The sequence below is a fragment of the Scylla paramamosain genome, chromosome 37 (assembly GCF_035594125.1).
Source record: "Scylla paramamosain isolate STU-SP2022 chromosome 37, ASM3559412v1, whole genome shotgun sequence".
In the NCBI taxonomy this organism is placed as follows: domain Eukaryota; kingdom Metazoa; phylum Arthropoda; class Malacostraca; order Decapoda; family Portunidae; genus Scylla; species Scylla paramamosain.
The window spans coordinates 5,876,957-5,899,000 of record NC_087187.1 but is presented as its reverse complement, the minus strand read 5'-3'; the positions used below and the strand labels follow the sequence as shown (position 1 = coordinate 5,899,000).

General features: G+C 47.0%; 2 protein-coding genes across 6 annotated transcripts in view; one reads left to right on the top strand and one right to left on the bottom strand.

The window, feature by feature from the left end:
* Positions 1-21,630, top strand: part of LOC135091556 (uncharacterized) — a 123,363-nt gene extending 101,733 nt beyond the window's left edge. The window contains 18 exon segments of the mRNA XM_063989298.1: positions 389-519; positions 1,288-1,351; positions 1,353-1,518; positions 2,626-2,792; positions 3,418-3,494; positions 3,810-3,984; positions 5,868-5,997; positions 7,670-7,812; positions 7,995-8,237; positions 8,740-8,844; positions 9,671-9,853; positions 12,796-12,923; positions 13,730-13,852; positions 15,219-15,362; positions 16,079-16,188; positions 16,674-16,852; positions 18,001-20,177; positions 20,214-21,630. Coding sequence (XP_063845368.1) covers positions 389-519; positions 1,288-1,351; positions 1,353-1,518; positions 2,626-2,792; positions 3,418-3,494; positions 3,810-3,984; positions 5,868-5,997; positions 7,670-7,812; positions 7,995-8,237; positions 8,740-8,844; positions 9,671-9,853; positions 12,796-12,923; positions 13,730-13,852; positions 15,219-15,362; positions 16,079-16,188; positions 16,674-16,852; positions 18,001-20,177; positions 20,214-20,391 — 4,623 coding nt within the window. The 3' untranslated portion in view covers positions 20,392-21,630.
* Positions 1-22,044, bottom strand: part of LOC135091560 (checkpoint protein HUS1-like) — a 143,067-nt gene that overhangs the window by 120,806 nt on the left and 217 nt on the right. The window contains exons 2-3 of one of the 5 annotated variants that reach the window (XM_063989315.1): positions 12,769-12,954; positions 11,000-11,094 (exon numbers count right to left, since the gene is read on the bottom strand). The exons of 3 other annotated variants lie outside the window; for them this stretch is intronic. The gene's annotated coding sequence lies outside the window, so the exon portion shown is untranslated. The remainder of the gene's footprint in view (positions 1-10,999; positions 11,095-12,768; positions 12,955-22,044) is intronic. One more of the 5 variants, XM_063989314.1, reaches the window with a different exon arrangement.

The following is a 22,044-nucleotide window of genomic DNA, read 5'->3' as shown; positions in this document are numbered from 1 at the left end:
TAATATGAGTGCCATCAAGACGAGAAGGAAGAAGGCAGAGGTGGAGGAGGAGGAGGAGGAGGAGAAGAGAGAGATTGTGTTTATTTCACCTGTGGCTTATGATGCGAATACCAACAGGAGGAGGAGGGAAGAGGAGGAGGACGGAAGAAAGGAAAGAAGGAAGGAGGGGGAGAGAAAGAAAGGAAAGAAGAGGAAGAAGAGAAGGAGGAAAGAAATAATATCTAGCTAATGTGTATGGAGAGAGAGAGAGAGAGAGAGAGAGAGAGAGAGAGAGAGAGAGAGAGAGAGAGAGAGAGAGAGAGAGAGAGAGAGTGTGTGTGTGTGTGTGTGTGTGTGTGTGTTGGTCCTGTCAGCCTCCTCCGTCACGTGTCTGCCTCCCTCCCGCCAGGTGATCAGGAGCCTGATGGAGGACCAGCGCGCCAAAGTAGTGGTGTGTTTCTGCGAGGGCATGACCATCACCAACCTGCTGAAGGCCGTCAAGAGAAACACCTCGCCCTCCAGGTTCCTCTTTATCGGCAGGTGAGGCTCCATTCACCACCACATCACCACACGAGCACTCATCACCACTCCAATACAGTCCATTACTTCCGTCACCACTCATAGTCACCACACTACCACGTCACCCTAGTCACCACCACCAGTCACCACCACCAATCACGGTTTGCAGTCATCTGGTACTAGGACGGATGGTACCAAGTGTTTCGAGTACCAAATACCATCTGACCCTAGTACTCGAACCACCCGCCCGAGTACCAAGAGACTAGCTCCCTATCACCACTCATCACCACTGCACCACCACTGTACGTACGTGGCTGGGTGGTGGTGGTGTGTTTACCATGACTAACTGCTCTCATCCCCCAACACACGCTGCAAAGGGGAGAGGCAAGTGAAGAAGAGGGGGAGAGGAGGGGAGAGGCTGCAAAGGGAAAAGACACAGAGGGAATGCGGAGAGGAGAAGAGGAGGAGGAGGAGGAGGAAAAGTAGAATAGTGAAAAGAGGAAACTGAGTAAAACAGAAGTAGAAGAAAAATGGGAGAACAAGAAGAAACATGGCAAGGAGGAAGAGGAGGAGGAGGAGGAGGAGGAGGAGGAGGAGGAGGAGGAGGAGGAGGAGGAGGAGGAAAAGAGAAAGTTATCTAAGGAAAGTGATCCCAGTGGTCACATACAATAGTAAATTGGCTATGGGAAAGTTAAAATTCTCTCCCTCTCTCTCTCTCTCTCTCTTTCTCTCTCTCTCTCTCTCTCTCTCTCTCTCTCTCTCTCTCTCTCTCTCTCTCTCTCTCTCCAGTGACGGGTGGGCGGATCGGTCTGACGTGGTCTCTGCGGGACTGGAGTCGGTGGCGGAGGGAGGCCCTGACCGTCAAGATTCAGAGCCCACACGTACACGAGTTCGACGACTACTACTTCAGCCTGCACCCTGACACCAACACACGTAATCCCTGGTTCAAAGAGTTCTGGCAGCACCGATTCAACTGCTCCCTGTCAGACGGCGAGGAGGGCGGGGAGAAATTGTGTACTAGTAAGTCTTATAATCAGAAACGCTTTGTTCTTTCTCTCTCTCTCTCTCCTCTCTCTCACCTTGACTATTTTCCAAGGCCACAGAGATAACCAGGCGGGTTCTCGAGGGTGGTTTTCCCGTTAATAACCTAGAACTCTTGTAAATTTGTCACTATAGCCATTAAAAAAACACCCTTAAGGACTTACATACTATTTTCAAAAGCCACAGAGTTAACTAGACGGGTTCTCGAGGGTGTTTTTCCTGTTGATAATATAGAAATCTTGTTAACCTGTCACTCTTACCATAAAAACTTTCTTAAAAGCTTAAACACTATTTTCAAAACCCACAGGAGATGATGAGATGGGTTCGCAAGACTGTTTCTCTTGTTAATAATGTAGAAATCTCGTCAATCTGTCACTAGAGTCATAAAAACACTTCTTAAAACCCGTGTCACTACAACTAGAGGCTTTTGAATGTAGTGAGGATGGCGCGCAGAAATGTTTAAATATGGCAACCCAGACTAGTATTCAGAAAAACTTTGCTCTCTCATGATGATTATTTTTAAAAGGCTCTAGTTGAAGATACACGGCTTTTTAATTAAAGGTCTTTTTATGAGGTTCTAGTGACAGATTAACAATATTTCTTCATTATTAAAAGGAGAAACAGTTTTGAGAACCAGCTAATCATTTGTGGTCTTTGAAAATAGAGGTGGTAAGAGAGCAAAGTGTGTGTGTGTGTGTGTGTGTGTGTGTGTGTGTGTGTGTGTGTGTGTGTGTGTGTGTGTGTGTGTGTGTGTGTGTGTGTTGGCGCCTCTCTCTTCTCTTTCCCCTTTTTCTCCTCTCCTCACTCCTTCGTCCCTCGTCCCTCACCCTTCTCTCACCCTTTCCTCGCATCCCTCACTCCTCCCTCACCCCTTTGCCACTCACCACACCTTTCTTCATTCTTTCTCCCCCTCATCCCTTTGTCAGTCACCCCTCATCCCTTCTTCATTCTTAATCATCCCCTTTCTCATCCCTCATCACTTCCTCACCCCTCCCTCACATCTCCCTCATCCTTCACCCCTTCTTCACCCTTTCGCCAATCACCCATCACCCCTCACCACTTCGATATTCTCCCCTCATCCCACAGAGAACGAGTCGCTGGCAGAAAACTACAAACAGGACACGAAGATGGCGTTTGTGATGAAGGCGATCTACACAATGGCGTGGGGCCTTCACAACATGCAGAGGGCACTGTGTAAGCCTGGGGAGGGACTGTGCAAGGCCATGCTGCCCATCAACGGTTCCATCTACAGGGTAAGCCTATATATGTGACTTTTTTTTTTTTTATGTATTTGTTTTAAAGTTTCTAGTGGGTTTAAAAAGCTAGTGTACTTCATTCAGAGTTCTCAAGACTGTTACTCTATCTATCCACTGGTAGACACACACACACACACACACACACACACGTCTTTTATCATTCTATATATATATTTATTTTTTTTTTCATACGAGATTAGCTTATGACAAACAGCCTCTTTTGTGTTCCTCTTCCTCATCTTCCGCCACCTCTTTCTCTTCCTCCGACAACATATCTACTGGTGCCTCCGACAACATATCTACTGGATTTTTTTTTTGTGTGTGTGTGTGTTCCTCTTCCTCCTCCTCCTCGCATGAGTTGAAACCGATTAAAGACAAATATGGGGAGGGAGAAAGCCAACAAAGGGCTTAACACATATTCAGAAAATATAATACTAAACACACACACACACACACACACACACACACACACACACACACAGATAGTTAGATACTTAGTTTATTGACCACAGCAAGGTACAGCACGATCTATAATTACATACAATAAGCCTATAAGACACACACACACACCCCCTGCCAACCGACTCTCCCCCACACACACTCATCTTCCCTCCCCCCACAGGACTACCTCATGAACGTCACCTTCACCTACCACGACGAGACTGTCACCTTCGACTCAAGCGGGGACCCTCCTGGCAGGTGAGAGAGCGGGGTGCCTGCTAACACAAACTTTACCTTCTCCACTCACTTTTTTCTTCACATTGTATACGGTAGAGAATGAGGTGATATTGAGTTAAGAAAAGGAATTATGGTCTTAACCCTTCCACTGCCGTCTCTTACCCTCTCTCTCTCTCTGTCTCTTTCTCTCTCTCTCTCTCTCTCTCTCTCCTGTCCACGCTGCAAACAGGCACAGAGTTACAGTTACTTAACCTAACATAAGCAATACAAGTGCCCCCTTCTGTCTTACCGTCAATCTCTCTCTCTCTTTCTCTCACCTGTCCACGCCGCACGCAGGTACAACATCATGAACTACCAGAGGGGAGACGACAACACCTATAAGTATGAGCTGGTGGGGAGCTGGGACAACGGCACGTTTGACCTGAGGGAGGCGGACATTAAATTTAAAAACCCTGAAAACAAGCCTCCGGTCTCCGTCTGTTCCGATCCCTGCCGCTACAATGAGTACAAGGTAAGTCAGGTCAGGTCGGGTTAGGTCAGGTTAGGTCAGGTTAGGTTAGGTTAGGTGACGTTTGGTTTGGTGAGGTTAGGTAAGGTGAGGTGAGATGAGGTGAGGTTTGATTTGATTTGCTTTGCGTTTGGTTTGGTTTGGTTAAGAGAAAGAGAGAGAGAGAGAGAGACAGAGAGGGAGGAGAGAGAGAGAGCATTCCTCCATCCTCGTGAGTCCTTCAGAGTAATTATAATGACCTTGAAAGTTAGTGCAAGAATCTTCACACTGCCCAACTCCCTCGCTCTCCTTGCCTCCTAGACACTCCCACACATCTGTCCTTCATACACACACCTGTTCTTTCTTACCCACAACTGCTATCTTTCAGCTACACCAGTTTTGCCTTACCTATAGCTGTTCTCTCATCCACGTCTGCTGTCCTCACCTACACCTGTTTTTTCTTCCCCTACACATGTCTTTTCTTACCTACATCAGTTTTTCCTAATTTTATATCTTTCGTTCACCCATACCTCCCTTCTCACCTACACATCTGTCTCCCTTCACTTACAAACCTGCTTTTCTTCATCTACACCTGTCCTTTCCCATTCACATCTGTTTACCATCATCTACACATCTGTTCTCTCGCACCTACACCTGTTTTCCTTCACCTACACCTGCTCTCCGCGCCACACTGTCACCTGTAGCTTAATTAATTCGCTGTACCTTCATTCACCTTCCGAAAAATTGCCCTTCTCACTGTCTTATCTTCTCTCACCATCACTCATCATCACTCTTTTCACTACCTTTCTTCACCACTTCACTGTTCATCATCTTGTCACTGTCTTTCACCTTTTTCCTCATCCCTCTTCCCTCACCATTTCTTCTCATCATATCTTCTCTCACCATCACATATCATCATCCTTCACTATACTCCTTCACCCCATTTTCTATCCCTCACCACCTCCAGTCACTATCTTCCCCACACCCATCTTTATTTACCCATCTCCCCGTTAGTCACCCCTCACCACCACCACCACCACCATCACCACCACCACCACCATTTCTAACATACCTCATTCTTCACTATACCCACGTCACTGCAACCACCACAGGCTCTCTCCCTTCACCCCACTGCCCACAGCCACTCTCCCCTCTCCCTCTCCCCCCTCAACGCTCCCTCCCCGTCCCTCCTTTCGCTGTTTTAAATTAAGAAAACTGAATAACAAATAAAACAGAGGCCTCAGCATTCCTCCTTGTTAAGTGCTCATGGTCTCTCTCCTCTCTCTCTCTCTCTCTCTCTCTCTCTCTCTCTCTCTCTCTCTCTCTCTCTCTCTCTCTCTCTCTCTCTCTCTGAGTGTGTGTGTGTGTGTGTGTGTGTGTGTGTGGTGTGTGTGTGTTTCTTGTTTTATTTTTTTTATTTTTTTTCATTTTGTTTAAGAGTTTAGTATTTTACGAGTAACAGTTTTATATTTTGGATTTTTTTGGAAGGGAATACGGCTGCATGTACAATATTTTCTTTATCGCATAGTTATTGGAAATTGAAACCAAAACTAGTTGAAATATATCCACAAATGAATTATATATCCATCCATCTATCTATTTCGCTCTCTATCTATCTTTCTATCTATCCATCCATCTATCCATCTATTTATCCCCAATATTCAGAAACGCTTTGCTCTCTTTTTCTCTCTTTCTCACCACGACTATTTTCAAAGGCCACAGAGATGGTTAGCCGAGTTCTCAAGAGCGTTTCCCTCGTTAACAATATAAAAAAAAAACTTCATTAATCACTCACTACAACCATAAAGAAAAAATAAAAAAAGCTGTGTAACTTCAACTAGAGCCTTTGGAAAGCAGTGGAGTTGCAGAGCAGAAGTGTTTCAAAATATTGTTCTGTGTGTGTTCAGAGCAGCAGCGGTGAGGGCACGAAGGCCTGTTGCTGGGTGTGCACTGCCTGCGGAAGCAACCAGTACCTGAAGAACGAGACTGCGTGCGAGAACTGTGAGCCGGGATACAGACCTAACGCTAACATGACGGGTAAGTGTGGGGTGGCGCTGGTGCTGGTGCTGGTGGTGGTGCTGGCGGTGGTGGTGGTGGTGGTTTGTTGTTGTAGTAGTAGATGTAGTGGTAATACAAGTAATAACAGTTGTAGATCAGTCATGGTGGTGGTGGTAGTAGTAGTAGTAGTAGTAGTAGTAGATTAGGTTAGGTTAGTAGTAGTAGTAGTGGTAGGTTAGGTTAGGTTAGTAGTAGTAGTAGTAGCAGTAGTAGTAGTAGTAGTAGTAGTAGTAGTAGTAGTAGTAGTAGTAGTAGTAATAGTAATGAGATGATCATCCAGGTTCTCAATATTGTTTCTCCTGTTTATAACGTAGAAATCGTCTTAATCTGTCACTAAAAACCATAAAAAACACCCTTAAAGACGCTTTGCTCTTTCACTACGACTGTTTTCAAAGGCCACAGAGATAACAAGCCGGCTTTTCAATACTGTTTCTCCTCTCAATAATGTAGAAATCTTGTTAATCTGTCACTGCAGCCACTAAAACATCCTTAAAAACCTGTGTAATTTCAACTAGAGCCTTTGTAAAGTAGTCGAGGTGTGGCGCAGGTGTTTCAGAATGCGGTGGCTCTGTTGAGGTGCGGGCTCCCAATAAGTGTGTGAACCGTATTCTGAAACATCTCTGCGCAGCGCCTCCACTACTTTTCCAAAGTCTCTAGATGACGTTGCATGGGTTTTCAAAGATGTTTTTTTATGGCTCTAGGGACAGATTAACAAGATTTTTACATTATTAATAGGAGAAGCAGTCTTGAGAACCCGGCTAATCGTCTCCGTGGCCTTGGAAAATAAGTAGTGAGGGAGTAAAGTGCTTCTAAATCCTGGCCATGTCTCCCCGTCCATCATTCCACGAAGATTTTGTATTACTTGTGCCAAACTGTAGCCCTTCCATCTCTCCTCCTTAATCTCCTTCACCTTCTCCTTCTTCTCCTCCTCCTCCTCTTCTTCTTCTTGTTGTTCCTCCTCCTCCATAATTACTATACTCATCATGAAACTAATAACTTTTCCTCCCCTTCTCCTTCCTCCCTTTATCCATTATCTCCATATACACACCTTCGTCTCTCTCTCTCTCTCTCTCTCTCTCTCTCTCTCTCTCTCTCTCTCTCTCTCTCTCTCTCTCTCTCTCTCTCTCTCTCTCCTTATCTTTTTCCTTCATACATTCCTTCCTTTCTTAATCCCCTCCCTCCTTGTACGTGCTTCCTTCCTCCTTTCTTCCTCCGTTTCTTTCTCTTTTTTTCTCTCTTTTTTTTATGTTATCTCCCTCCATTTCTCCTTTTTTGCTTTATCCCCCCCCTCTTTGTTTTCTCATCTACATCTCCTCCCCCTCATTCTCCTCCCCCTCCTCCTCCTCCTCCTCCTCCTCCTCCTCGTCCTACTGCTACTACTACCACTACTACATTGCTGTTGTTACTTCTTGCTCTCCCTCCTCCTCCTCCTCTTCTTCCTCCTCCTCCTCCTCCTCCTCCTCCTTTCCTCCCCCCATTCTTATCCCACTGCCATCTTTTCCTACTCCATCTCTTCTCTTCCTCCTCCTCCTCCTCCTCCTCCTCCTCCTCCTCCTCCTCCTCCTACACCACCATCTCCTCCTTCTCCTTCCAATCTCATCCCACACCATTCCTTCCTCCTCTTCCTCCTCCTCCTCCTCCTCTCCTGCAGGGTGTGACGCCATCCCCGTGCGGCACCTCACCTGGGACGCCCCTGAGTCTATCGCAGCCCTCACCCTGGCGTCCCTCGGGTTCCTGGCCACCTGCTTCACCATGTCTGTGTTCATTAAGTACAACCACACGCCCGTTGTCAAGGTGTGTGTGTGTGTGTGTGTGTGTGTGTGTGTGTGTGTGTGTGTGTGTGTGTGTGTGTGTGTGTATTTGTAAGAACACTACACTAATCCCTCCCCACACACACACACATACGCGCACACACACACCCCCACCATCCACCTCACATCCACCCTTCCTTCCACTCCCCCATGCACCACCCACAGGCCTCCACACGCGAGCTTTCCTATATAATCTTCGTGGGCATGATGGTCTCCTACTGCGCCACACTCCCCCTGCTGGCGCCCCCCTCCCCCTTCAGCTGCGCCGCCTCCAGGATACTGCCGGGCCTCTCCTTCGCCATGATCTACGCCGCGCTGGTCACCAAGACTAACCGCATCGCCAGGATACTTGCGGGAAACAAGAAGATCACCATGCGCAAGCCTCGGTTTATGTCAGCTACTGCGCAGGTGTGTGTTGCAGAGAGAGAGAGAGAGAGAGAGAGAGAGAGAGAGAGAGAGAGAGAGAGAGAGAGAGAGAGAGAGAGAGAGAGAATTTAACCTTATCTAATGTATCCTATGTTGTTTTCGTGTGTTTGTGTGTGTGTGTGTGTGTGTGTTTACAGGATTGACGTTAGCTGATAATGTCGTATCTCTTAAGAGTGATGCTAATTTATATTCGTTTCTGTAAATTCATGTGTATACGAATTGCTCTCTCTCTCTCTCTCTCTCTCTCTCTCTCTCTCTCTCTCTCTCTCTCTCTCTGAAAAGGATGAACTATTTACTTAAAACACCACAAATAAATAACAGAATAAAATAAATTAAGTAGACTATATAAAAACAAAACAAAACAAAAGCAAACAACAAAAAAAAAACTAATAATCCATCTCATTCTCTCACCACCACCACCACCACCACCTCCGCCACCACCACCACCACCACCACCACCACCTCCGCCGCCGCGCCCCGCCAGGTGGTGATCACGTGCGGGCTAATTGGCATCGAGCTGGGCATCATCATCGCCATGCTCATTCTGGACGTGCCCGACAGCCGCCACGACTACTCCAAGTCCGATGAGGTGAGGGGGAGGGGGGAAGGGGAGGGGGGAAGGAGGAGAGGGAGATGGGGCGAGGGGAAGGGTCTGACAAAGGAAGTAGAAAGGAAGGGAAAAGAAAGAGCAGTTGATAGGCAAGGAGAGAGAGAGAGAGAGAGAGAGAGAGAGAGAGAGAGAGAGAGAGAGAGAGAGAGAGAGAGAGAGAGAGAGAACATGCAAGATAAAAGGTGAAGGAGGAGAGAGGACTAGACGGAGAAATGATGAAAAAGAGGAGGAGGAGGAGGAGGAGGAGGAGGAGGAGGAGGAGGAGGAGGAGGAGGAGGAGGAGGAGGAGGAGGAGGAGGAATGCCAGAAAGGAATAACAGACGCGAGCAAGACAGGAAGGCACTCAGATATTGTGAGAGAGAGAGAGAGAGAGAGAGAGAGAGAGAGAGAGAGAGAGAGAGAGAGAGAGAGAGAGAGAGAGAGACTGATCACATTCTAACGCGCTTTTAGTTACAATACCGCGCTGTGTGTATGTATGTATGTACATAGTGTATGTATGTATGTATGTATGTGTGTATTTGTGTGTCAAGGAGTGTGTGCGCGCGTGTGTGTGTTTATTTTGTTACTTTATATCATGTATTTTATTACGTATTATCCAGTTTGATTTTTTTTATTTATTTATTTATTTATTCATTTATTTAAAAGGCTCACTGGCCAAGGGAAACAAAAAGGGAAAAAAAAAAAAAAGAAAAACACTGAGATGCCTGTCCCAAAAGAAATATAAAAATCATCACAAACTGAAGGATAAGCCTTGAAACCTCTTGTTAAATACCACTTCGATTCTCCTGCGTCAATAAACTAACAGATTATGGCTCAGGTGAATCTCGTCTGCAACACCTCGGACCGGGCAATCATCGCACCGCTCGCCTGGGACTTCTTCCTTATCCTGATGTGCACCGTGTACGCCGTCAAGACCAGGAACCTGCCGGAGAACTTCAACGAGGCTAAGTTCATCGGGTTCTCCATGTACACCACATGCGTCATCTGGGTGAGTGCTTGTCTGCGTTGCCTTTAACCCTTTCTTGTAACCCTTTAACCCTATCCTCTCTCTCTCTCTCTCTCTCTCTCTCTCTCTCTCTCTCTCTCTCTCTCTCTCTCTCTCTCTCTCTCTCTCTCACATCTATCTATCTATCTATCTCTCCTTTTCTTAGCATTCATCATTTGTTTCTTGTGTTTTTAGGTCTTCTCTCCTTGCGCATCAAAATAAGATCCACTTTCTTCGTTTTTCCTTTCGTCTATTGCTTTATTATTTGTCATTCTCTAATCTCAGTATTTCCTATATTTTCCTTGTTTTTTTTTCATTTTTATTTCTTTCACCTCTATTCGTCTATTATTATATTTTTTGTACATTCATTTATATCTATCACCTTCCTTTCATCTTCTATTCACTTCCCATTATCTACTATATCTATTTATCTATCTATTTATCTATCTATTATCGCCATCTGTCTATCTATTCCGCCTTTCCTTACTTTTAACCTTATTTATTCATTTTCTATTGTTTTCTGTTCACCTTGGTGCGAAATTCCTCTTTATCTATCTATCTTTCCTATCTTCTTTCCCTTCCTATCATCTTCAGCTCCCCATCTTCTTTCTATCTGTTAATTTTGTTTCCGATTATGTTATTAGTTCTTCCCTTAACTCTCTCTCTCTCTCTCTCTCTCTCTCTCTCTCTCTCTCTCTCTCTCTCTCTCTCTCTCTCTCTCTCTCTCTCTCTCTCTCTCCGTTCGTCCGTAAATACTATGAAGGGGAGAGAGAGAGAGAGAGAGAGAGAGAGAGAGAGAGAGAGAGAGAGAGAGAGAGAGCAGGAAGACGAATAAAGGAGAATAACGAAAAATGCTGATTTAATCCCTTCATTTTCATAATCGTTCTTTGTCATCATTCAATTCACCATAAAGAAAAAGAAAAAAACAATCACAAAGGAAATGGAGCTTGATTTTGTCTTTGCTAATGCCCATATTACTGTAGAAAAAAAATAAATAAATAAATAAAAAAGAAGATATATGTTCAACTCTTTCCCTACAATTTAGCAAGATTTTCCCTAATTACTGCTATTCTCAGATCATTCGTCTTGCTCCAGTCATCTCTAAAGCAATATACTGGTAAAAAAAATTGCCGACTTTTTTTTTCTTACTTTTTTTTTTCTTTCTTGATGTTTTTTGAAGACTTCGTTGCTTCTAGTGCCGTGAGGTGTTGTATATCGCCGCGCCACTGTCAACATTTACATCACTGAAAATGAACACAGAAAAATTATAAAAAGGAGTTTGCATTTAACGTCCATATCGCCAAGAGAAGTTAAAGAAAAGTCACAGAAAAGGAGAAAAAAAAGGGTGTTTATGTTGTCTTCACCCCCTTCACTGCGACATGCAACAGTTCGCGCCAATAAAATATTATACAGAATCTTTACGAAAACCTACAAAAAAGAGAAACGGATTAAAAAGCATAGAATTTCCAATAATCTTTTTCTTCGGTTCTTACGTTCCAAGGGCAACAAAATTAAAAGAAAAAAACAACAACAAAAAAAAGCTCACTAAATAAAAAGGCCCAGTAAAAAGGACCCATAGAAAAAGGAGACAAAGGTTTAATTTATTCTTTTCTTAACATGCAGACTGCTATGAGGGAAAAGAAATGGCCTTTTTAAACATCCTGATCACTGTTAAGAGACACGTGGACACAGGACAGAAACGAAAAATGGGAGTTTAATTGTCTTTGTTAATATGTAAATCACTAGAAGGAAAAAGAAAAAAATAATAATAATAACCACAATAAGTAAAACCATGATAAAAACAGAGAGGATAACAATGAAAGTAAACAAGAAATGAGGGAATAAGGAAGAACGAGGAGAGATCTGCAAGAAAAAAGAATAAGAAACCGAAGGAAAAAAAAAAACTAAGGAATAAGATTAGTTTTCTTTTTAATCTGAGAAAATAACTTGGATGGAAAATTGAATGAAGACGAGAAAGAAGGCGATAAAAATGTTAATTAGCGAAGAGAGGGAGAGGGGAGAACACGTGATAAACGAGGAATGTTGGGAAGAGCAACGAGGAGAGTACAGAAGAGGAAGTGAGAGAGAAAAACAGGGGGAAGAAGATGGGAAGAGAAGGAAGAAGAAGAGGGTGAAGAAAGGGTCAAAGAAGGGAAGGAGAAGAGACACTTGATGAAGCGAAGGGAGGGAAAGACAAGAGATTTGATGAAACAATGGGAAAGGAGGAGGGGGGGAGGAGAAGGAGGAGGAGGAGGGAAAGGAAAGGGAGGGAAGGAAGGAAAGGAGGAGAAAGCTGTGAAGAAAATGTATAGGCGGAAGGCGGAGATGGGAGAAAGTAAGGAAAAGGAAGGAGAGGAGGAAAGGCAAAGGAAGGAAAAGGAAGGAGAGGAGGAAAGGCAAAAGAAAGAAAAGGAAGGGAATGGAAGAGAAGGAAAAGGAAGGAAAGGGAAAGGAAAGGAAGGAAAGGAAAGGAAGAAAAAAGAGAATAAAAGGAAGTGAAGGGGCAAAAGACAGGAGAAAGGAAAGGAAGAAGAAAAGAATGGAAGGGAGAAGAGAAAATAGAAGTAAAAAAGACAGAGAAGATGGACCTGTCTGTCTGTCTGTCTGTCTGTCTGTCTGTCAATCCCTTACATATTTCATTCGTTTTCTTTTCCTTTCACTGTTTTTCCTCTTTACTTCTATTTTCCAACCTTTCTCTGTCTGTCTGTCTGTCTGTCTGTCTGTCTGTCTATCAATCCCAAACATGTCATTACGTTTTTTATGTGTTTCTCTCGCTGGTTTATTCTCTCCTTTCCTTTTTATCACTGTTTTTCCTTCCCATCACCTCTGTGTGTCTGTCTGCCTGTCACCCCCCCTCTCTCTCTCTCTCTCTGTATCTGTCTATCTGTGTGTTACCTTCTCAGTGCCTCTTTATTTACCTGTCACCTCCCCCTCGGCACCCACAGCTGGCCTGGTTCCCCATCTACTTCGGCAGTACACACAAGATCATCTGTATGAGTATGTGCACGTCACTCAGCGCTCTCGTCACCCTCGTGCTGCTCTTCTTCCCCAAGCTGTACATTATCCTCTTCAGGTGAGCCTCCGCCATACGTGCTACTGGGAAACTTGAAATTGGTATAAGTATGAGTGATGGAAATAATACTTTTTTGTTTACTTTGTTACTGAGGATTATCACTCTTCTATGTTGTCAAAATAGTTCGTCAGTTTTGTTTTTTTCTTTCTTTTTCGTGGGGTTTTTTTTATACAAGGTGCAAACCAATAACCTTTTTTTTTTTTATTATTATAAATATTTGTGTATAATGGCCTTGGTTGGAAATAGGCATTCTTATTACTATTATTATTATTACTAGTAGTAGTAGTAGCAGTAGTAATAGTAGTAGTAGTAGTAGTATATCAATCAACTTGCTTGCTTATCTGTCTACCTATTCACCCGCCAGTCTTTCAATATATATATCAATGTAACGAGCTATCAATCTGCCTACTCTGCCTATCTACCTTCCCTGTTTAACAATTCACTGCCAATCTTTCAAACAACCTAACGAGCTATCATTTAACTAATCGGTCTATCTCCCAGTCTAGCAAACCCATCTGTAAGTCTTTCAATTTGTATCAATCTGCCCTACCTGTCTACCCCTCTTCTACTTGTGCACCTGTCTATATCAGTCAATTAATCCTAAGTACCTACCTACCTTTCTGTTTACCTATCCACCTACCAATTTTTTCAGTCTATCAATCAATCTAACGCCACATCAGTCTACCCCCCTACCTGTCTATCTATCTACTTCCCCGTCTATCAGCACACCTATCCACCTGTCAGTCTATATCAATTTAACGTCCTCTCATCTACCCTCTACCTGCGCCCCTATCTCCCATTAACAGGCCAGAGAAGAACGACAGGTCAGCCTTCAAGACAGCCAAGACGGTTCGCTGCCACATCGGTTCCTCCAACAAGACCAGCCTCTCGCGACCTTCAGACCCCACCCCCAGCGCTGCCGTGGAGAGGTGAGGTGGTGGTGGTGGAGGAGGAGGAGGATGGAGGAGGGAGATACGATGGAATGTAGAATAAAAGGAAGTGAGAGAATAGGATATGATGGATGAATAGTAGAAAGAAAAGAAGGAGTAGGAGAAGGAGAAGGAGGATAGAGACACAAGAGAATGTCGAATAAAAGGCAATGGGAAAGTAAAATCGAAAGAAAAAGGAAGTGGAAAAGAATGTGAGGAGAAGAAAAAGGAGGAGGAGGAGGAAGAGAAATTAAAGTAAACAAAATAAATGGAGAGGAATACGAGAATAGAATCGAGGAGAGGGAAATATGAAGTGGGGAAGGACGTGAGGGGATGGAGTGAGGGAGGAAGAGAGAGGAAGGGGAAGAGGGAGGGATAAGTGGCGCCAATTGACAGGAAGGGAAGCGGAAGGGAGTATGATAGGGAATTAGGAAAAATCATTATGAGCCTTAGATGCGGTGGTGGTGGTGGTGGTGGTGGTGGTGGTGGTGGTCCTCGGCTCCTCACTCGTAACATTTCACCCGTTCTCTGTCTCAAGTCTCATCCACCTCACCCATCATGTATTTCATCCATCATTCCCTATCCATCACTCACCCATCCTCTTCTTCACCCATCACTCGTCAACTTCTTCCTCACACCCTCCCTTCACTCAAAACTCAGCCTTATTCACCCAAACACTCTCATCCATGCTTTTACCCATTGCTGTAACCCACCATTCATTTCACCCGTCACCCATTAACTTCCCTCACCTTCAGATGTATTGACAAGATTTCTACATTATTAACAGGAGAAACGCTCTTGAGAACTTGGTTAATCATCGTGGTGAGCCAGTAAAGCGTTTTTAAGGGTGTTTTTACGGTTGCAGTGCCAGATTAACAAGATTTCTACATTAATAACAGAAGAAACACCTTTGAGAACCGGCTAATCATCTGTGGCCTTTGAAAATTGTCGTGGTGAGAACAGAGCGTTTTTAAGGGTGTTTTTTTTACGGTTGCAGTGCCAGATTAACAAGATTTCTACATTAATAACAGAAGAAACACCTTTGAGAACCTGGCTAATCATCTCTGTGGCCTTTGAAAATTGTCGTGGTGAGAGAGCAAAGCGTTTCTGGATACGGACTTAACTCTTTCACTGCTGTAGTTATCGTTGTTAACACTCAGAGCAATGTTAAAAAAAAAATGTTTACTCGGTCAGAGAAAAGAATAGGACGCAACATTCTGTCTCTCCCAAGTTACAGAAGCAAATGCCTGAAAAAATTTGAGGGGATTATGGGAAAATTTTTGCCTAGAATTATAAGGGTAGAATGGATGTAATTCTTGGTGGTGCTGTGTAAAAATGTCTCCCTAACACCCCTCCCCCCCCACAGCATGTACGTGGGGTCTGCCATGCTGGGTCTCATGCCGCAGCAGCTCAGCCTTATGCAACGGCTGAAGACATCCATCGGAGCTGTGCCCTTCCTGCCCTCCATCGCTGCTGTCAACCCGAGAACGGCATTGAAGCGGGAGATCAGGTGTGTGTGTGTGTGTGTGTGTGTGTGTGTGTGTGTGTGTGTGTGTGTGAGTAAAATTAATATGGTCACTACATCTATAATATCTATTCTATCTAATTATACATGTGTGTGTGTGCAACAATGAACAGACCCAATAATAGTCAACATCCATCTCAAGCCAGGGACAAAATATACTGGTTTGCCGCCTGCCTGTTACTCAGACCAGAAGCAACACCAATAAGTCACAATTACACGCTGCGTTTCCACCAACACACCAACACACACTCGGCTCCCATCACTACCCGCGTGCCTGGCTACCGCACCCCGCCCCGAGCCACGCAGAAACCCTTGCTCTCACAAATACCAGCCAATGCAGTGTGTACAATATGCGGAATCTCACCTACATTTATGCAAAACCTCATCAGGATAATCAAAATAATGCATATGAAAAAGTCGAGGTTCACTGAGTCTGAAGTTCTTTTATGGGTCTAAAGTTCTAATGTTTTGTTGTTAGTGGGACTGATAGAGCACAGTCAAATGGAATATTCAAAATTACGATAAGTATCTTGAGGGAAAGGCAAAACAGAGCTGAAGTGAATACGGCATGTCAGGTTACAGGACTTCTAACTAGTGGAGGAGAATACAACGCGTCAGGCTACCACCGCATGTCAGATTATTGGACTTCTAACCAAAACTCTTCCTGTGCTCGTGTCACTTTCACCTTTAACTCCCCCCAGCGTGTGGAGTGACGCCAGCGGCAGCGGCGGCGGAGGGGGAGGTGCCGCCGCCACCACTGCCAGGGACGCCATGCTGCGGAGGGCGTACGGCTCCCAGCTGGATCTGACAGGTAAACAACAACTTGCCCGCCATTTTTTATAAGGGGAAGGAAGCTAAGGGGAATAGTGCCTGGGGGCACTGTGCCCTGTGGTGACAGTGCTGGGGAGAGGAATGTTTGGCAGCCGCAAGGGTCAGGGACAGGGAGATGACCGCCGTGGTGAAGAGCCATCTTGCTTGAGTCTCACCACGCCCTTTTACTTTGCTGTCTTGGTAGTGTATTGGTGTGTGTGTGTGTGTGTGTGTGTGTGTGTGTGTGTGTGTGTGTGTGTGTGTGTGTGTGTGTGTGTTTAACTATTTATATTTTAAAGGGCCGAGCTACATTCATATGGCCCCTTCTTTGTATTTGCATTCATCATTCCTTCTTTCGTGTGTGTGTGTGTGTGTGTGTGTGTGTGTGTGTGTGTGTGTGTGTGTGTGTGTGTGTGTGAGCCATAACAATCACATTCTCTACAAAGCCTAACGAGAGGTGCGTATAACCCTTCTGTGCCTGAGCAGCGGAGGCGTGGTACGGGGCGGTGCGTGAGGAGCGGGCCTGCCAGACCACGGACGAGCTGCTGGACCCGCTCATCCCTCGGCTGCGGCGGCGGGTGGTGCGCGCCGTGCGGGAACACAAGCTGGACGCCGCAGAGGGACGAGAGTTCTTCTCCCTCACTCACGGCTGGATGTCCTCCCAAGTGAGCCGCCACGCCCTCCCGCCTGACTGATGATACCTTGTGCGTGCATGGCCTGTACCTCCACCTCACACACACACACACACACACACACACACACACACACACACGTGAACCGTATTCTGAAACACTTTCCAAGGCTGTAGTTGAAGTGACACGGGTTTCTAAGGATGTTTTCTTATGGTTCTAATGACAGATTAACATAATTTCTGCGTTATTAACAAGGGAAACATTCTTGAGAACCTGGCTAATCATCTCTATGGCCTTGGAAAATAGTTGTGGTGAGAGAGCAAAGAGTTTCTGAATACACCACCCTCCCCCCACCACACACACACACACACACACACACACACACACACACACACACACACACACAAGCCTGGGACAACACTCGTACGTTTCAGTTCTCTCCCGACTTTTAAAATACTCTTAGATTCAACACCCCTTGCTCCTCTCCCCTTATTTATTGTAATTATCCCTATTCCTCTATTCGCACAGAAGTTTTTCCTTAATATCCTCCCTCAAAACTATCGTAATGTTCCTCGTTTATCTTATGTTTACTTCTACTCTCCTTTCAAGACCACCCCATCGCCCACTCTGTTTAAAAATATAAGGAAAACATCATTCGGTTATGGTAGAGCCTTCCGACCTACCCTCACCATAACCTCCTCCCATAGCCTGCCCCTTCTTCCCACCCTCCACGCAGGACAGACACCACAACCACAACCTTCCCTAATAGCCTGCCCCCGCCCCTCCACCCTCCACCGCAGGATAGTCAGGCGCGACCCAGGCATCCACCAATGCGCTGATAGACAGGTATAAACACAGCCCTTCATCGTGGTACATTTCATAAGCACTTGTTCACTCTCACTCTAGATATTGTTAAAGACACGCGTCATTTAGTTTTTCTTGTAGTTTTGTAGTTTTACTGTAATGATAATTGTTTGTTTTAAGAATTATGTGTTTTGTTAAGTTTTGAAATTCATATTGTTGTTGTTATTATTATTTATTATTATTATTACTATTATTGTTGTTGCTGTTAGTAGTAGCAGTACTGTTGTGACCATTATCATCGTCATCATTTCATTAGCATTACACACACACACACACACACACACACACACACACACTAAAGGCAGCCCTCCCCCCAGGCTGAAGCTGCCCGCAATGAGATGAGGCGCGGGGACACTGACTCAGACAAAGTTGCCGCCGCCGCCGCTGCTGTCTCCACCACCACCGCCACCGCCACCAGCAATACCACCACCTCCCCCTCCACCAGTGTCCCCACCACCACCACTACCTCCTCCACCACAACCGCCATCACTACGAGTACCACCAACACCACTGCCACCGACACCACCATCCCCCCACAATCCACTGCCACCACCACAACCACCACCATTCCCGCCGAACACCACACTGCTGCCACCACCATCAGTACCACTGTCTTCACCACTGCCTCTGACACTATTTCCACCACCACCACCACTACCACCACCACTGCTGCTGTTGCTGCTGCTGCTGCGTCTTCTGTCTCGACCTCGACCTCCACCACCACCACCACCACACAGAGGGAGCAGCAGGACACCACCACCACAACCACCGCAGACACCATGACAGACCACCACACGCACACCAACATCTCACAACCTGAAATCACCACCACCACCACCACTTCCAGCAGCCAGCAGGCCAGCGAGGCAAGCCGCTGCCCGGCCAGCAGCACACCCCCGCCCCCCGCCACCAGGCAGACAGTCACCACTAGCACGACCCTGGTCGGGAGTCAGATGGCGGGTACGGGCAGCAGAGCAAGTGAGGCCAGCGAAGCCGAGGAGCGGTGCCAGGCTGAGGGTCGTGTTACCTTGACGGCAGTGGGAGGGCAGCACGGCGAGGCGGCCGCCAGGTGCCAGGGGGCGGCAGACGGGACACGGGCAGGGGCGAGGGAGGGAGACTGGAAGGGGGAGGGTGCGTCACACCACACACACGAGGACTGCCCTGGACAACCTGGCCACTGCCCCCAGGGACAGGAGCCGGATGGGTGGTTCGTGCAGCAGTGTTCTTTTGGCTCCTCAGAGTGCCCGGAGCCCCGCGGCCTTGGCCTGGTGGGCTACGGCTCGCCTCTGTCGTGTGTGGATAACGGCGCGCCGGGGTGGGTGACGTCGCCCGAGTCGCCCGCCGCCCACTCACCTCTGGGCGAGGCAGTGGCGGAGGGAGCTGCGTGGGGCAGCGGAGAAGACTACGAGAAGCTCCTGCTGGAGGCCAAGCCAAAAGGGGCACGGCGTGTGGAGGTGCTGGGACGGCGAGAGGCGCGCCACCGCCGCCGCAAGGTGGGCGTGGCGGCGCGGGTGGCGGACGTACGCGGCATTCTTCGATGCGTCGCCTTCCCCAGGACGGAGCGGCCTGCCAGGGTGTCCTTCGACATGCCCGAGCTGCCCCATGCGGCTGGCCCGCCGCGTCCTCCCTGGCCGCGGCGGCCAGGCGGTAGCCACGGCCAGCAGGACGCGCCCTTCAGAATCCTGGAAGAAAGTGACGCCGAGGCTTCCGACAGCTGCGAGATGAAGACCATCACCATCAGGCTGGGCGACACCACCGAGGGGAGCGGCGACAGTGGCACGGAGGGAAGCACCAATGGCGGCAGCGGCGCTGGAGGCCTTATCAACTGGCGGCCTCGGCCGGGCAAGAATCACCAGGCACTGGCGAGCCTCCCCGATCAGGAGCTCCCCGCGGCGCGCCCTGCCCCGCAGCCCTCAGAGCTGGTCATTCTGGACCTCCTGCACGACTCGCGCCTCAAGGAGCAGGGCTCGCCGCCCTCCTCACCCCCAGCCACCGCGGGTCACGACCCCTACCGCCCCGCCGAACCTTCCCTGGACCACATCATCATCCCCCCTCCAAGACAGTACACCCCCGCAGACTCCCCTCATCACCTCCACCACAACCACCTCCACAAAGAACCCGCCGCCACCACCCCTACCATCTCCTCATCCTCCTCCCCCTCCTCCAGCGGCAGTCCCCGCGGCGAGGCGACCATTGTGGAAGCGAATCACCGTCACCATAACCATCACTACCACCACCACCACCACCACTCACCCCCATCACCGCACGCCCCCATCCCCCCTCACTCCCTACAGGCGACCACCGCCACCACTACTACCACCACCATTACCATCCCCACCCAGATCCCCGAGCACGAGGCACACGCGGACCCTGAAGCGCCGCCCCGCCACGACACCGACGACGACACGGACGACGGCAGCACGACGCCCATCGAGGAGTTTTTCCTGAACCACGGCGTGCGCTTTGACGCCACCTCGGCCCGCTCTAAGAAACTGTAGAGAGAGAGAGAGAGAGAGAGAGAGAGAGAGAGAGAGAGAGAGAGAGAGAGAGAGAGAGAGAGAGAGAGAGAGAGAGAGACTTTCATACACGAGTCAGGGACCATATTCTCAAAAACACCTCGGGCGTCTCATCTTGACTACTTTCAACAGGCTCTAGTGGATGTGACTGGGATTTTCAAGACTGCTTTCATAATTCTAGAGATATTTTAGACCCCCACACCATCGATGACTAAGACACCACCCATGAGAACCCGACTAACCATCCCTGCCACCTTTGAGAAGAGTCCCGATGAGAGAACACAGCGTCGCGAAACACAAGCCCTGGAGAGTCTAGTCACGCGTCACTAGTCCCTTGGTAGGTGCCTCCCTCCCTCCCCCCCTAACCTCCACAGGGCTTGACCAAACACCCCGCCAGCCCGTCACCCCAACTTCGTCCCCCGCCCCCCAACACACATATAAGTACATTCTATCAAGCAGTATTTTACCGGTGTTCTACTATGTATATATTGAGTGTTACATGTATGTACTACTATTACTATTACTACTTAAACATTTCTACTTTTATTAACTCTTAAGTAATACCAATCAAAATGTAGGAATATTGTGTACATTTATAGGAAAATCGAATACTGTGCAATCACACACACACACACACACACACACACACACACACACACAACGTTAGTTCTACAAGTCTGTAAGTACAGTAATCCCCAGTGATGTGCTCGTGCCCCTTACTTCCCCTCCCCAACATTCCCCACCCCACCACACTCCCCCCCCCAGCCTTCCCTAATCCCTCCCCTCCCCTTCTCCACCACCATATCCGGTTACCTCCTTTCCTCCATTGCTCCTTATCTTTCCATTCTCCCCATCCTACCTCCATACCTCCTTTCATCCCTCCACCCCTCCTCTTTCCCATTTCCCTCATCATATTCTTGTTTCCTCCCTCCCCATCTGCTCATCCTGCTCATTCCCCCCTTCTCTATTTCTTCCATCCCTTCTTCCGTCTTCAAATTGCTCCCTAACTTTCTTTTCTCCGTATTCTTTCCTTCTTTCCTCCCCCTCCACCTGTTCGCTCTTTCTCCATCCGCACCTACCTCCCAGCTTTCCTCTCCTCCACCATACCTCTTGTTCCCTCCATTCCCGACCTCCTCACTCTTCCTTACTCATACTCTCTCACTCGTTAGCTCCCCCTTCTTTCCCTCACTCAACTAATTCCACTCCTTCTATCGCATCTCTCTTTCTTTTTTCTGCTCTTTTCCAAACGCACTCTATTCCTACCTATCCTTCCCTTCATTCTCTCCCAACCTGGTTACTCCCTCCATCATCTTCCCCACCTCCTCTCACCTCCCCTCCATCTCCCCACCTCCCCCTCCTCTCCCCGCGTAAGTACCTACTTCGTGTTACTAAGATGAACGAGAATTTTCAATCAATAAACTCTATTTCGTCTCAGGATTATCATTTTCCTCTTTGCCAGTTTCCTTCGGCTACACACTGCACGGTCTTTCCTTCAGTACAGTAAGCAAGAGGATACATGCTTGTTATGGATGTACTTTGGGGTAACCTGATATATATTTTTTTTTCATGTGTCAAGATCAACAAAGGGCTAAAATGTAAAATAAATAAATGAATAGATAAATAAAGAAATAAATAAAGGAAGAGAAAAGGCCCACTCAACATGCGCTCCTAAAAATTATCTGATTTAGTTTCGGAAGTCTCGATGCTTCTCTTTTGAAACAGCGAAGCGTAAGAAGGCAGGGATAGACTAGAGACGTCACTATGTTTCCTTTCCCTCACCTTGTTTGCAACTAATCGACAGAATAAATAATAAATAAAGGTAAACACACGTATAATATAAGTATT